At 42.1% G+C, this 13,178-nt stretch overlaps 1 protein-coding gene across 1 annotated transcript; it reads left to right on the forward strand.

Moving 5' to 3' along the window:
* Positions 1–5,067: 5,067 nt before the first annotated feature.
* LOC134794849 (host cell factor 1) lies at positions 5,068–9,333 on the forward strand. Its single transcript, XM_063766649.1, has one exon. It carries the CDS (start codon positions 5,228–5,230, stop codon positions 7,712–7,714), a length of 2,487 nt encoding a protein of 828 aa, XP_063622719.1. The 5' UTR covers positions 5,068–5,227; the 3' UTR covers positions 7,715–9,333.
* Positions 9,334–13,178: the final 3,845 nt, after the last annotated feature.

Below are 13,178 nucleotides of genomic sequence, written 5' to 3' on the forward strand. Positions count from 1 at the left end.
TGAGTTGAAATTTTGCAAACATAATTATGTAAGTCGGGTGACAATGCAATATTATGGTACCATCAAGCTGATCTAATGATGGAGACAGGAGGTGGCCATAGGAACTCTGTGATGACCCTATTAATTATATTGGGTAAGTATAACACCACTTTTTTCATAGGCAAGGGATGTAGCCAGTGTAAAGCATGGTTCGTCTAATTGTCTACACAAATATTCGTAAAAAACAGTAATTTTATGTTGAAGTAAACAGATTATTGAATTATACATGTTACAACATCTTTGAAAAGGTAATCTATTAAATAACTACGGTTTTGAAAATAATAAGTCAACTAAAATAACAATTTCTACACGACTTACTGAATGAAGATACTTAGTTCAAATTATTCAAACGCAAACATTAAAATTACAGAACAAATGTTCAGTGTTACAACATAACCTTTAAAAATCATCTGCCGGCTTTTGCTGTGTTCATATGTTGTGTGTTGTGTTATACTCATTCACTAATGTTAAATAGCCAATGACAGATAGACTTGTTTGTATCTGTTTACGAAGCTTGCTAATACCACACTTTATTTTAAATTTGTAACGCTATATAAATAACACATTTTTTACTCTCTAAGGCCCCATTCGCACGACAGCTTAAAAAGCGTTGCGTTAAAACCCGACGTTGGCGCTTTTTTACCGTTTCCAATATTTGTGTTCATATGAACGCTTAAAAATCACTTGTGAGTCGTACTGCCACGTACGCATCTCAGCAAAGCCATACTTTATTTGCTATTACGACGTATTATTTGAATATAGCTTGAATATTTCAGGAATTTGTAAGCATAAGTTGACATTTTTAAGGTGAAACTAATAATAATCTTGACGATTGACACCAAAAATTGACACTTGACAGCCAACTGACAGCAGCGCCGGCGCTTTTTCAACGCTTGTGAGAACAGATACACGGATTTCCGTATGGTCTATTCAATTTGACGCCAACGCTCAACGCCGAAAATCGAACAGTGCTCGATAAAAAAGCGCCGCGCTTAAAAACCGCCTTCGTGTGAATACATACATGGTTATCCATTTGTGTCATTCAAACGCTTTTTTAACGCGCGTTGAAAAAGCTGCCGTGCGAACGGGGCCTAAGTCTCTTTTGTATGCTCACGCTCTAATACATTCAATAAAATTAAAATTACATGGGTATATCAATCATTTAAATGATATTTACCATTTATTTACGACATGTGGCAACATAAGATAGAATAACAAACATGAGCAATCTCAAACATACTCAAAATACTCAACTTCAATTTAAAATTTAATTGTAAAAATAACAACGTTTATTTCAACTCAAAACTTAATTTCATAAAATCTAATTATCTTACGTAATATTTTATTTACTGGCCAATCCTGATTTCACTTACACAGTAAAAGTTAAATGTGAGTAAAAAAAATAAAACCATTCATTAGTCCAACATTTATGAAAAAAGAAAGCTGTGAGTTTATACTTGCCGGGCCCGCCATTTAATCGTGTGGTACCAACATTTAGGCAATAAATACCGTCGTTTATGATGCGTTCAAATTTATTACTTTGTCTATGACTGAGGCGGTTTCAAAGTGGTTGAAAAGAATTAGTACATCGTTGTAAAATCTTATTAAGGCCCCAGTACACAATGGGCCATCGCCGGCCACTCCAAGGGACGCAGCCATGCGGTAGAATGAGATGGCAATATCACTTGCTCCCTCTACCGCATAAATGCGTCCCTTGGAGTGGCCGGCGATGGCCCATTGTGTACTGGGGCCTTTAGCCCCCATTCACACGACAGCTTTTTCAACGCGCGTTAAAAAAGCGTTTGAATGACACAAATGGATACGTGTGTATTTATTCACACGACAGCGGTGGCGCTTTTTATCAAGCGTTGTTGGATTTTCGACTTTAAGCCTTGGACGTAAGGTCGAAATTAGAGTGCGGACAGATTTAAGCGCTTTTTTAACGCGCGTCGAAAAAGCTGTCGTGCGAATGGGGGCTTAGAGTTAGGCCAAGCTAAGCTGGCAGCGATTTTGATAGTCTAGATTGTGCAAGTGTCATTAAAAATGTCATGTTTTCATAGAAGTTTGATGTTTAAAATAAGACTTGCACAATCTGGACCAAAGAATATAATACTTACTAATCTGGACTATCAAAATCACTGCCAACTTTGCTTGGTCGAGCTTATACGCACGAACGATTTTACAACGCACGTTAAAAAACCGTTTAAATGACACAAAGGGATACATGTATATTTATTCACACGATGGCGGTGGCGCTTTTTATCAAGCGATGTTGGATTTTCGACTTTAAGCGTTGGTCGTTAAATCGAATTTAGCGTGTAGACGGATCCAAGCGCTTTTTTAACGCGCGTTGAAAAAGCTCTCGTTTAAATGGGGCCTAAGTCCTCATTCGCACGAGCGCTTTTTCGCCAACGTCTAAACAAATATAAACATGTTTCAATTTGTGTCATTCAAACGCTTTTTTAACGCGCGTTGAAAAAACCCTCGTGCGTATGAGGGCTAAGCCTAAGCGCGCACCACGATTTTAGTTTTTGCGACACGATTTTAGAATCGCGCTGTAATATATCGCAGAAAATTCACTGCGCGCACTGCGATGAAAAAGTCGCGGTTTGTTCATTCTCAACATGGATTTCGTACCAGTCGTTTGTCATGAAACGTTGTCTCTAATATGTGATCGCTGTATGACTTTGAGTATTTATACCACAAAGGTGATCTCCTTCTATTTCCATAATTAAATGGTCAACATCTAGCGTCTTCAGCAGCAGGTTCCGACATGTTGACGCTTGGAGAGCGATATGCCGACTGAGGTCCGGGTGCGATTTTATTATCGCAGTGCGCGCGGGGCCATACAACTCCGTATGCCGCAATTCACTTTGCGACAATCGCGTCGCGAGCAGTCGCGGAAAAATGTGACAAATCACAATTTTAAAATCGCTGCGATTTTTTTGTCGCATATGCGCGCACTGCCATAGAAACACATACGTTACATTTCTGCGACTAAATTATCGCGCGACAAAAAGTCGTGGTGCGCGCTTGGCCTAACTCTACACTTGTACGGTAGTTATAATTCAAGATTTACATGATATCAACGTATACTTTGTCGAGCAATTTCCGTCCGTAGGAAAGAGCGGAAACATTTTTCAAAATGTATAAACGCGAAGGATTATAGTACCATTGAAAATTTGGATTTCGCACCTTTCTCTACTGACAAACTTGTTTGACCGGCTATAGGCCATTATATTATATTTTTCTACTTTATACGTATAACTCAATATTAATAACTTCCTTTTTATAGGATCTGCCAAAAGACGTAGGCCTTTCATAAGCTTCCCCTCCTAATAATGGGTACTGTTAAGGCCCCAGTACACAATGGGCCATCGCCGGCCACTCCAAGGGACGCAGCCATGCGGTAGAATGAGATAGCAATACCACTTGCTCCCTCTAACGCATAAATGCGTCCCTTGGAGTGGCCGGCGATGGCCCATTGTGTACTGGGGCCTTTAGACCAAGAAAAGTCTGCAACGATTTTGATAGCACATCCTATATACATATTATACTACTCTTTGTACCACACGCCAGTGCAAGTGTTATTTTAAACGTCAAGCTTCTATAACATTATGATGTATAAATAACACTTGCACTGCGTATGCTATCAAAATCGTTGCATGCTTATCTTCGTTATCTTGGTCTAACTCTACCAGGCTTTATCTACGAGTATTTCGAACCACTGCTGGTGCGCCACTATAGGGATAAACCCGCAAAGGTAACTGCAGATGGCGCTATTTAAAAATTCATATATTACTTAAAAAGGAAATTGTTTAAAAAAAGATTACGTCATATGCGAAATATCAAATCCACAGAAATATACATACACAACCAATGACATACTTTTTTGGGAAGGAGTAGGAGAAAATGTGTAATCCGGCGGTTTTTATCCCAATTGTACGAAAGGTTTGTACACATGTGAAGGACGCTCAGATATTCATTTGCGAATGACGCGAATGTGGGGTAAGAGTTGGTCCGCGAATAGATTCATCTTAATGCAAATGCAAATACTAACGCGAATCCACATGCGTAGAACTGGATGCGTAGAATAGTTATGTGAAGGTTTTATGTTTATGACATTCGTGATTTCATGCTTTTATTGACCAGAACGTAGTGATTATATGCTCTTTGTTATTGACGAACGAATATTTGGGCGTTTTTTGACGAACATCAAAAGATGACGAGGGAAATTTATTCTTAAAATATGTGATTGTTCGTCATCTCGCCTTTTGTTTAGTGATTTTTTCTGTTTTCCTTTGTAACTCGTAATAATAAATAAAACTACAATGACAATTATTTCGTCACAGTCCATTATCATTCGAATTTGAGCCGGAACGGGTGCCAACATGCCAACAATCATTTGTCATCCTTCTTTAGCCCCCTCCACACTCGTGCGCGAATCGCGGTGCGAAGCCGCGAACGCGAGTGTGGAGCAGGGTTTTTGCGTTTGTTGGTTTGGTCTGTACGCGGCATTAAATAATTATAAGGAAACGTCCCATGTTGAGGAAAGAAGTTCAAAATATTGCTGTATAAGCATTAAAATAGTTACATTTGAAATGACGCGAGTAATTGAGAAAATGAAAATGGAATTTCGCCATCAGCGAAAAACAATTATTTTAATTTAGCCCGCTCAATAACCACCTCGGTTCCACTGTTAAATGGTAAAGACATAACATCTTATTAAAAATAAAATAAAATACAACCACTCACCCTAGAATAGAATTGTAATAAAAGTACTTAACAAAAAACAATTTTTGTGTGCCTTAATTATACAAATTGTATTTATAGGTCGATAAAAGTCATTATGTTTGGCTGAACAACAATTATTTTAAAACTATATTGAACCATAAGCAAATTCTTGACGTCCGACGCCGCTCTTTCTCTTTTTGTCAAATTGGCAGCGCTGTTGCTAACGCCATTTTTGTTATACGCTCGAAGCTGCGTAAGGTGATCTTTTTTTACTCATAGGCACGAGCTACAAGTGCGAAAGAGAAAGTCGAATAGGATTGATGTATGTAGCTTCTACTGGCCTGAATATTTTCTTCGAAGCTTATTTACGACGTTTCTCATTGTCTATGCTATAGATACGCATCCCGAGCGATACATACGGTATAAAGCTTTTAGTGACAAATGTATAGTAAAAATGAAGGAAAACGCCGTACTTAAGTGGCAAAAAGTGTACAATCCCACCGGCCCCCAGCCCCGACCTCGCCATGGTCACCGCGCTGTCGCCATCAAAGATTTGATGATAGTTTTCGGCGGTGGTAACGAAGGTATCGTTCACGAGCTTCACGTCTTCAACACCACTACAAACCAATGGTTCGTGCCCGTCACCAAGGGGGAGGTGCCTCCGGGATGCGCCGCATACGGCTTCGTAGTCGACGGAACGCGTCTGCTGGTTTTCGGCGGCATGGTGGAGTACGGCAAGTATTCTAACGACCTGTACGAACTGCAAGCTTCCCGGTGGGAATGGAAGCGTCTGAAGCCGCTGCCGCCGAAACAGGGCCTGCCGCCGTGTCCTCGCCTCGGGCACAGTTTCACCCTGCTCAACGGCAAGGTGTACCTGTTCGGTGGGCTGGCCAACGAGAGCGACGACCCGAAGAACAACATCCCGAGGTACCTCAACGATCTGTACACCCTCGAGCTGTATCCCAACTCCTCGATGACGGTGTGGGACATCCCGCTCACCTACGGACAGTCCCCTCCCCCGCGCGAGTCACACAGTGGCGTTTCATATACAGATAGGCACAGTGGCAAATCTTCACTTATCATATACGGAGGCATGAGCGGATCCCGTCTTGGCGATTTGTGGGTTTTAGATGTAGACAGCATGTCATGGTCCCGACCTGAAGTGGGGGGACCGGCGCCCCTGCCGCGCTCCCTGCACACAGCCACTGTAGTTGGCCACCACATGTACGTATATGGTGGCTGGGTGCCGCTGGTACCCGACGAATCCAAGCTAGCCACCCATGAGAAGGAATGGAAATGCACTAACACTCTTGCATCACTCAATTTAGAGAATATGACATGGGACAACATAGCTCTGGACAAGTTTGAAGATTGTGTTCCGAGAGCGAGAGCTGGCCACAGTGCAGTCGCTATACAGACAAGACTTTACATATGGTCAGGGCGAGATGGATATAGAAAAACTTGGAATAATCAGATTTGCTGCAAGGATCTGTGGTATTTGGAAGTGGGAGTGCCTCCTCAAGCGGGTCGCGTCGCGCTGGTCCGCGCGGGCACGACGTCACTGGAGCTGTGCTGGCCGGCCATGAACACGGTCACCACCTACCTTTTACAGGTGCAGAAATGTGGCAAGGTGGCGCCGGCTAGGTTCCCAGCCGCCGCGGAACCGGTGGCCGCGCCGCCGCCCGCCTCGCCATCCTCGCAGCCCGATGCGGCTAAAGCCTTCGGTCTCACCTCGCCTACATCCATTGGCCTGCCGCCCATGGAGATGCCCGCGCGCGCCGTGCCTGTCGCCGCCGCCGCCTCCCCTGTAGCCTCGCCTGTCACGACGCCACAGAAGATCATGCCAGGCGCTATAAAGGTTCCCGCTCAGGCCGCCGTCAAGATTTCTCCCGGAACGCCCGCGCTCAAACAAGCGACATACCACGGCAAGACAGTAGTGAAGTCTCCGGCCGGATCGTCGCAGATCAAGGTCGCGGCTGTGACGCCGCAGGGCGTGACGCGTATAGTCAGCGCGGCTAGCACACCGGGCGCCGCGGCCACCGCGCGCGTCAGCACGGCTCCGACGCAGCTCGTGCTCGGCTCGGCCGCGGGCGGAACTCCACGTTTCGTACAAGTCAAGGCGGGCGGAGCGGCCGGCGTTCCTGTTAAACTAGGAGCTGGGAGCGCTGTCAAACTAGCTGGCGGACAAGTTCCCCTCAAGCTGGGAGCGGCCGGCATCCAGGGCATGCAAGGCAAACTGACAACGGGCGGCGTGCAAAAGGCCGGCGGCGTACTCAAACTGGGCGCCGGCAACGTCAAAATCGGCACAAGTAACGTATTAGTGAAAACTGCGGGCGGCATGCCAGTCCAAGCGGGCGCGGGAATACACAAAGTCGCCGGCGGAGTACCCGTTAAACTTGGGGGCGCTGGTTTACCTGTCATAAGCAGTGGCGGAACGTTACAGCTCGCCGGCTCGCCGCTTCAAGGACAAGTCAAGGCGCCAGTGTACAAGATCGTCACAGCCAAGTCCGGCGAGCAGACAGTCACGGCAACGACGGCGGCGGCGGCCGCGGGGAGCGGCGCGGTGATGCGGTCCGCCGGCGGCAACGCGGGTATCCCCGTCATTATAAAGAAGACACCTGGCGGTGGCGCGCAGGCCTCCTCGGCCCCGCAATACGTGACTTTAGTGAAGACCTCAACAGGCATGACTGTAGCGACGATGCCGAAGGTAGCTATGATGCAAAACCGACCCTCAGCGACCGCGGGCGCGGCGTCCAGTGCGGGCATCGCCCCGGGCGCCACCATTGTGAAACTAGTGTCTGCTAACACTGTAGGTGGCAACAAGATCATCACCCTGCCCTCTAATATGCTCCAGCTGGGCAAGGCAGGAGTTGGCGGCAAACAGACCATCGTCATCACCAAGTCAGCCAGTCAGGGAGCGCCGCCGGCGCCGCCGCAGTAGCACGAGTGATTGATCTAACTTGTAAATGTCTGTGAAACACTATTAGTGAGTCGGTCGAACTATAGTATATTTTAAAATCATAATATAGTTTATGAGTTTTTTTTGTATGTTATATGGGTCTGTGTAGAAAGTGTCCTCATAGAGTTTTTACTAAAATATTTTAATAAACTCCTAATATAAACGTATTATTGTAATGTCCTGATTTCCGCTCATGTTTTAACTGATTAATGTTGATCTGTCTTGTACCTCTCCTGGATGTGGCAGCATACACTCTGTTTCTATGTGTGATTCTGCAGAGTTGCCTACATCGTGACTTGATTTGACTTATGTGAAAGTGCCTACTGAGCAATTCGAATCTTGCCACATGCATTAAAACGGGCAAGAATTGTGTAGAATTGTCTCTTAACTTATTATTAGTTTATATTTCTATTATACATATTAATATTTTTTTACATTAATCATGTATTGACAAGTACATCTCTGTAAATCAACTAGCATTGTCTGATTTGCTAATCTAAACCGAAAGGACAAATTAAATGTCCTGTCTTCCTCGTAATGCTGAAATTCTTAAAGTTCATGTAATGATTTTAAAACCTTTGAATGAGACGGTGTTTAGGATGCTAGTTATAATTTGAATATTTATGTTCCGAAGAATGTTTCTAGTGGCTGCCCACCGGAGCCCACCAAGTGGGCTCCCGCAGCCACTAAGAACATGAAGTCAGGACTTGTTTCTTAGTTTTATTCAAATCACGACATAATATGCACTACTATTTAAGTTTTATATGACAAGACGTGTTACTTTGGCATTGCTCTGGTGTTGGTATGTGGTCCTCTGATTAGCTGTAGGGCTCCTGAGGCTATTTTAGATATTGACTTGATTTCTGAACCAACACTTGAGATGGGTTTCGTTCGACTACCACCGGTAGATACACGGATCAGTTGCGAAGGCACTTCCAATATAATTTCATAATGACAATTTTATTGATAAACATTATCAATAATTGTTCTAAGAGATATCCGACATAAAAATGCAGAGTATTATTGTGAAAATCTTAGATTTTATTAGGGTTTGCTCACAAGGATGTATGTCAAATTATTTATTTAGATTTTCTATTTCACTGTAATTATATTGTTGTAAATATAGTAGGTGTGTGGCGTCGATTAGGTACGTTTACAGAGAGGTATTCCACTGCCAGTGGCCGGTTGCGCAATTGTCATGCCTACGTACAGTCGCTTTCAATTTCGGTATAAAAAATATGTCATCATCATCAGTCATCGCACAGGTGATGCCGCCTTTGGGTGATCTAAAAATACTCCCACTCCCATAAGAGAATATAGTGGACTGAACTTGAGACCGACTGCACGCAACTCACATCGCGTTGCTATTTTACAAATTTTATTGTTGTCAATATATAAATATTTGAATATGTTCTCGTGATATGTATTCTGCATTTTTATAAGTACGTATTGTTTATTTAGTATAAGTTAGGTATACGTATAGAATAATCACTATCGGTAAGGTAAGCGAGGTATGGAATGTAAATATCATTAAGTAGGTAAATTTAATGTTATAGTTTGTTCATATTATGTTCATTTGCTTGAATAAACGATTTGGATAATATTGTGTTGATTATTTCGCAACATTCAATGACCTTTGTAAAATACAGATGGCGCTAGTAGGTACTTAATACTCTTGTAATTACAAGTTCAAGTTTGCTATGTAGCATTTTCCTCACTTTTGATTACCTAATCATTAAAATTGTATCACTCGGGTAGCCATAAATATTTTCATGAATATTATACGTCAGCTCTTATATGTATTTTAATAGGGTAAGCTGCAAAAATATGGCTAAGATTTTTTAAATGCCTTACAGGAGCCATAAGAGAAGATATTTTTGTAGCCAACATCATTTTACTAGTTTTTTTTGTCAGTTAATAAATTAGTACTAACTGTACTAGCTATCATTATCAAATTATAAACTTATTTTAACCATAGATATAGAATAAAACTAAGTACAGTTTGGTACAGTCAAGTAGAAAAATATGGGTGCACAAATCATACTCAAAAATATGTCCCATAGCTCTTATGTCAGCGAATTAAGAACTATGGGACATATCTTTGCGTAAGTTATCTACTCTACACCCATATTATTACACTTGACTGTACATACATAATTGGATCTCATTGTTTACAATACACCGCCATCTTGTTACAAACAGCGGAACTATTACGAAACTTTCAAAGCAAAGGCGCTCATCCAGCGTTCACGCTACATTCTCATACTCGTGTTTCAATAAGTACGTACTAGATGGCGCTTTTTGCCTAACAAAGAAAACATTATAGGGAATAGCCATGAATATTTTGTCTTACATTTTCATTGAATTACAATTATTTTCAAGTTAAAATTGCACAAAAAATTCTCGCACAATTAGTAATGTTATTCTGATCATTATGCGCGAACACGCAGCGGCACTGCATTGAGTAAAAGGTTTTGCTCCTGTTTCTTGGAATCGAGTTCCAGCGAGCTTTGTCCTAATGGGTCCTAATGGACTGCACCGTTTTACAATATAAGTGGATAGGCTAGTATTTACTGTAGATCTAATGTATACCTAGGTTTCGTAATAGGTGCCTAATTTGCATGAACCAACTGTGTTAGATTTTGCTATGGAAATCAAGCCGTACTTAAGCTGGATTCCTATAATAAAACATTTTGTCTATGTATGCCTTTTCTCTTATTTCTAATTTGTCCTATCGTTACTTAGGTGAACACTATCAATTCCAAAGTTCTTTGCATTTCGTGCCTTAATTTCGTTGTTGTGGGTAGGAGGAATGTATTTTTAGGGTTCCGTACCCAAAGGGTAAAACGGGACCCTATTACTAAGACTCCGCTGTCCGTCCGTCCGTCCGTCTGTCACCAGAGGGCCTACCGCGAACCACGTTCGACGTCCTGCCTCCCTGTCACACTTACTTACGAATTTACAAGTGGAACAGAGAGACAACACGTCGAACGTGGTTCGCGGTAGGCCCTCAGGCTGTATCTCACGAACCGTGATAGCTAGACAGTTGAAATTTTCACAGATGATGTATTTCTGTTGCCGCTATAACAACAAATACTAAAAACAGAATAAAATAAAGATTTAAGTGGGGCTCCCACACAACAAACGTGATTTTTGACCGAAGTTAAGCAACGTCGGGCGGGGTCAGTACTTGGATGGGTGACCGTTTTTATAGATAATGGTACGGAACCCTTCGTGTGCGAGTCCGACTCGCACTTGGCCGGTTTTTTTTCTCGGTACCTACGTAACATTTTAATTAGAATGCCTCGCTACGCTATATTATTCTACTTTCACTTGCTCGTAACTCATAATCGGCACTCGCTGCAACTAACATTCCTTTCTTATCAAACACATTATTATTTGACCAATTGTTCTGGTTTGACCTTTAAACTTTTGGTCCGGGTATAGGGCATTTCCGAAACGACCTTCAAGAAAAGAGCCTACTCCCATCGAAGGCCGACAACGCACTTGCAACTAGCAATGCACGCACGAGAACTTTCCAAAGTTGCGAAACTTTCCATATGAGAATTTCTCGGTAACTTCTGAGAATGTTCTTGAGAACGAGAATTTATTTATTTATCGTAGTTTATACCATGAATATTCACGATAGTTTAGGTGTAGTATCCTTACCACCCGAAAATTCCGACTTTTGGTCTACCGCTTCCGGTCAGAAAAATGTATGACGGCCCGGCCAAACGGTCAGACCCTAGGTGGAGGGTGCTCGACCAAATGTCATAGAGGGACCCTGGCAGTTTTTGACGCGGTGTTTTTTTTCAATATGGCCAACTTTTTTTTTTAATTTTTTCAAGTTTGTCCTAGCGCGCTGAAATTTTGGTCACGGAATCTCGGGGTCCCCTAGATACTTATGAAAAATTTTTTTTTGTAAAATGCTACAATTGCGGGAAAACTGGCCACTTCTATTTTGTATGGCAACTTTTAAACGGTGCGTGATAGGAGGGGGTGGTCGACCAAATGTCATAGAGGACCCCGAGACAAAACAAACTGCATTAAAAAAAATCAAACTGGCCGACTTTTTTTTTTATTTTTTCTAGTTGGTCCGAGCGCGCTGAGATTTGGCATGGCGGAAGATAGAGGCCTCTAGATTCCTATAACAAAAAAATTTTTTTGGAAAAAATCCAAGATGGCGGAACAATAAATTTCCATGTTGCAGAATATTCTGAGAACATTCTCGAGAACGTTTCCGCTTTTTGGGAATGTTCTGCAATTTGTACATTGCTACTTGCAACCCCTCTGGTAGGTAATTTTGCGTTTGTAAGTATCTTATCTACTCGTAAAGATCTAAACTAACGTTGAAGTGTGCAGCTAATGATGAAGAAATAATCTTATAAAGCGTTTGACCATTCTTTAGTCAACGCCCGGCAATCCAAATTGGTTATTTGTAAAGTCCATCTATCACTTTACTAAAAAGCAACTGCCGAACCACGTCATGCTCTACGAGCACACTTTTGACACTGGCGAAGGCATTTTTTAATAGAAGAAAAAGTACTTGGGTACACCTCGGCACGTCCGTCCGCGGGCAGCTGTAGGCGCAATTAGGCCTAGTCCGGGGCAGGCCCCTGGAGGCCGACACACGCGATAGGGGCCAAAGAATCCGCGGGCGATTCTAGAGCGATGTTTTGATTTTACAATATGTTACAGTTTAGATAGGACCTTGAGTCTTGCAGTGAATGTAGTATGTAGTGCCCAGTCACGTGAGCGATCAAGATCGTATCACAACAAGACCAAAACCCGTTATTTATTTATATTAGTAATCGAAATTTCGTTATCTGTCTCCATTGCTCTTCCACATTCGTGCGTTAGAGCGACAGATACTTATAACGGATTTTCGTTTTTAGCGGTAGGCCCTTCTGCTTCTCCCATATCCGCTTCTTCTTTCCGCTCCGCTTCCGCTCGTCTAGGGGCCCACGTATGCCGCACGCATTTCCTGTCACTCTGAACGCAGACACTAAACTTATCCGCTTGAAATACATTTTGAGGTAAGGAGACATTACATTTTTCGTAAGTTGGACAGTTTCTTCGTAGATATGTGAAGTTACTCTTATAAAAAGTCTACCTGTTTAAATGCCCAAACTCGGAACAAATTAAACAATTGTCTTTCTTTACGAGCAATTCAGATGAAACCTATTAAGTACACGTACCTAGAAATAAAAATAAAACAAGATATTAATGTAAAATATTTTTATCAATATAAAATCTTAAAATCACTAATATTAAATAAAATAAAAACTATCTGTACAAATTACAATTTAACACAATAATCTAAAATCATAAATTTTGACGAATTTTATATAAAAATTATTGCATAGGCATTTGATACTAAGTAGGTAGCCATTGAGATTTATGTCCAAAAGTAAACCAAACATTTTTTGTATATTTCTTAGTTGGC

This window comes from Cydia splendana, chromosome 11 (genome assembly GCF_910591565.1).
Source record: "Cydia splendana chromosome 11, ilCydSple1.2, whole genome shotgun sequence".
NCBI lineage: Eukaryota > Metazoa > Arthropoda > Insecta > Lepidoptera > Tortricidae > Cydia > Cydia splendana.

Excerpts from the sequence above, each read along its gene's own strand:
- LOC134794849 (XM_063766649.1), top strand. The coding sequence starts at position 5,228 with ATGAAGGAAAACGCCGTACTTAAGTGGCAAAAAGTGTACAATCCCACC.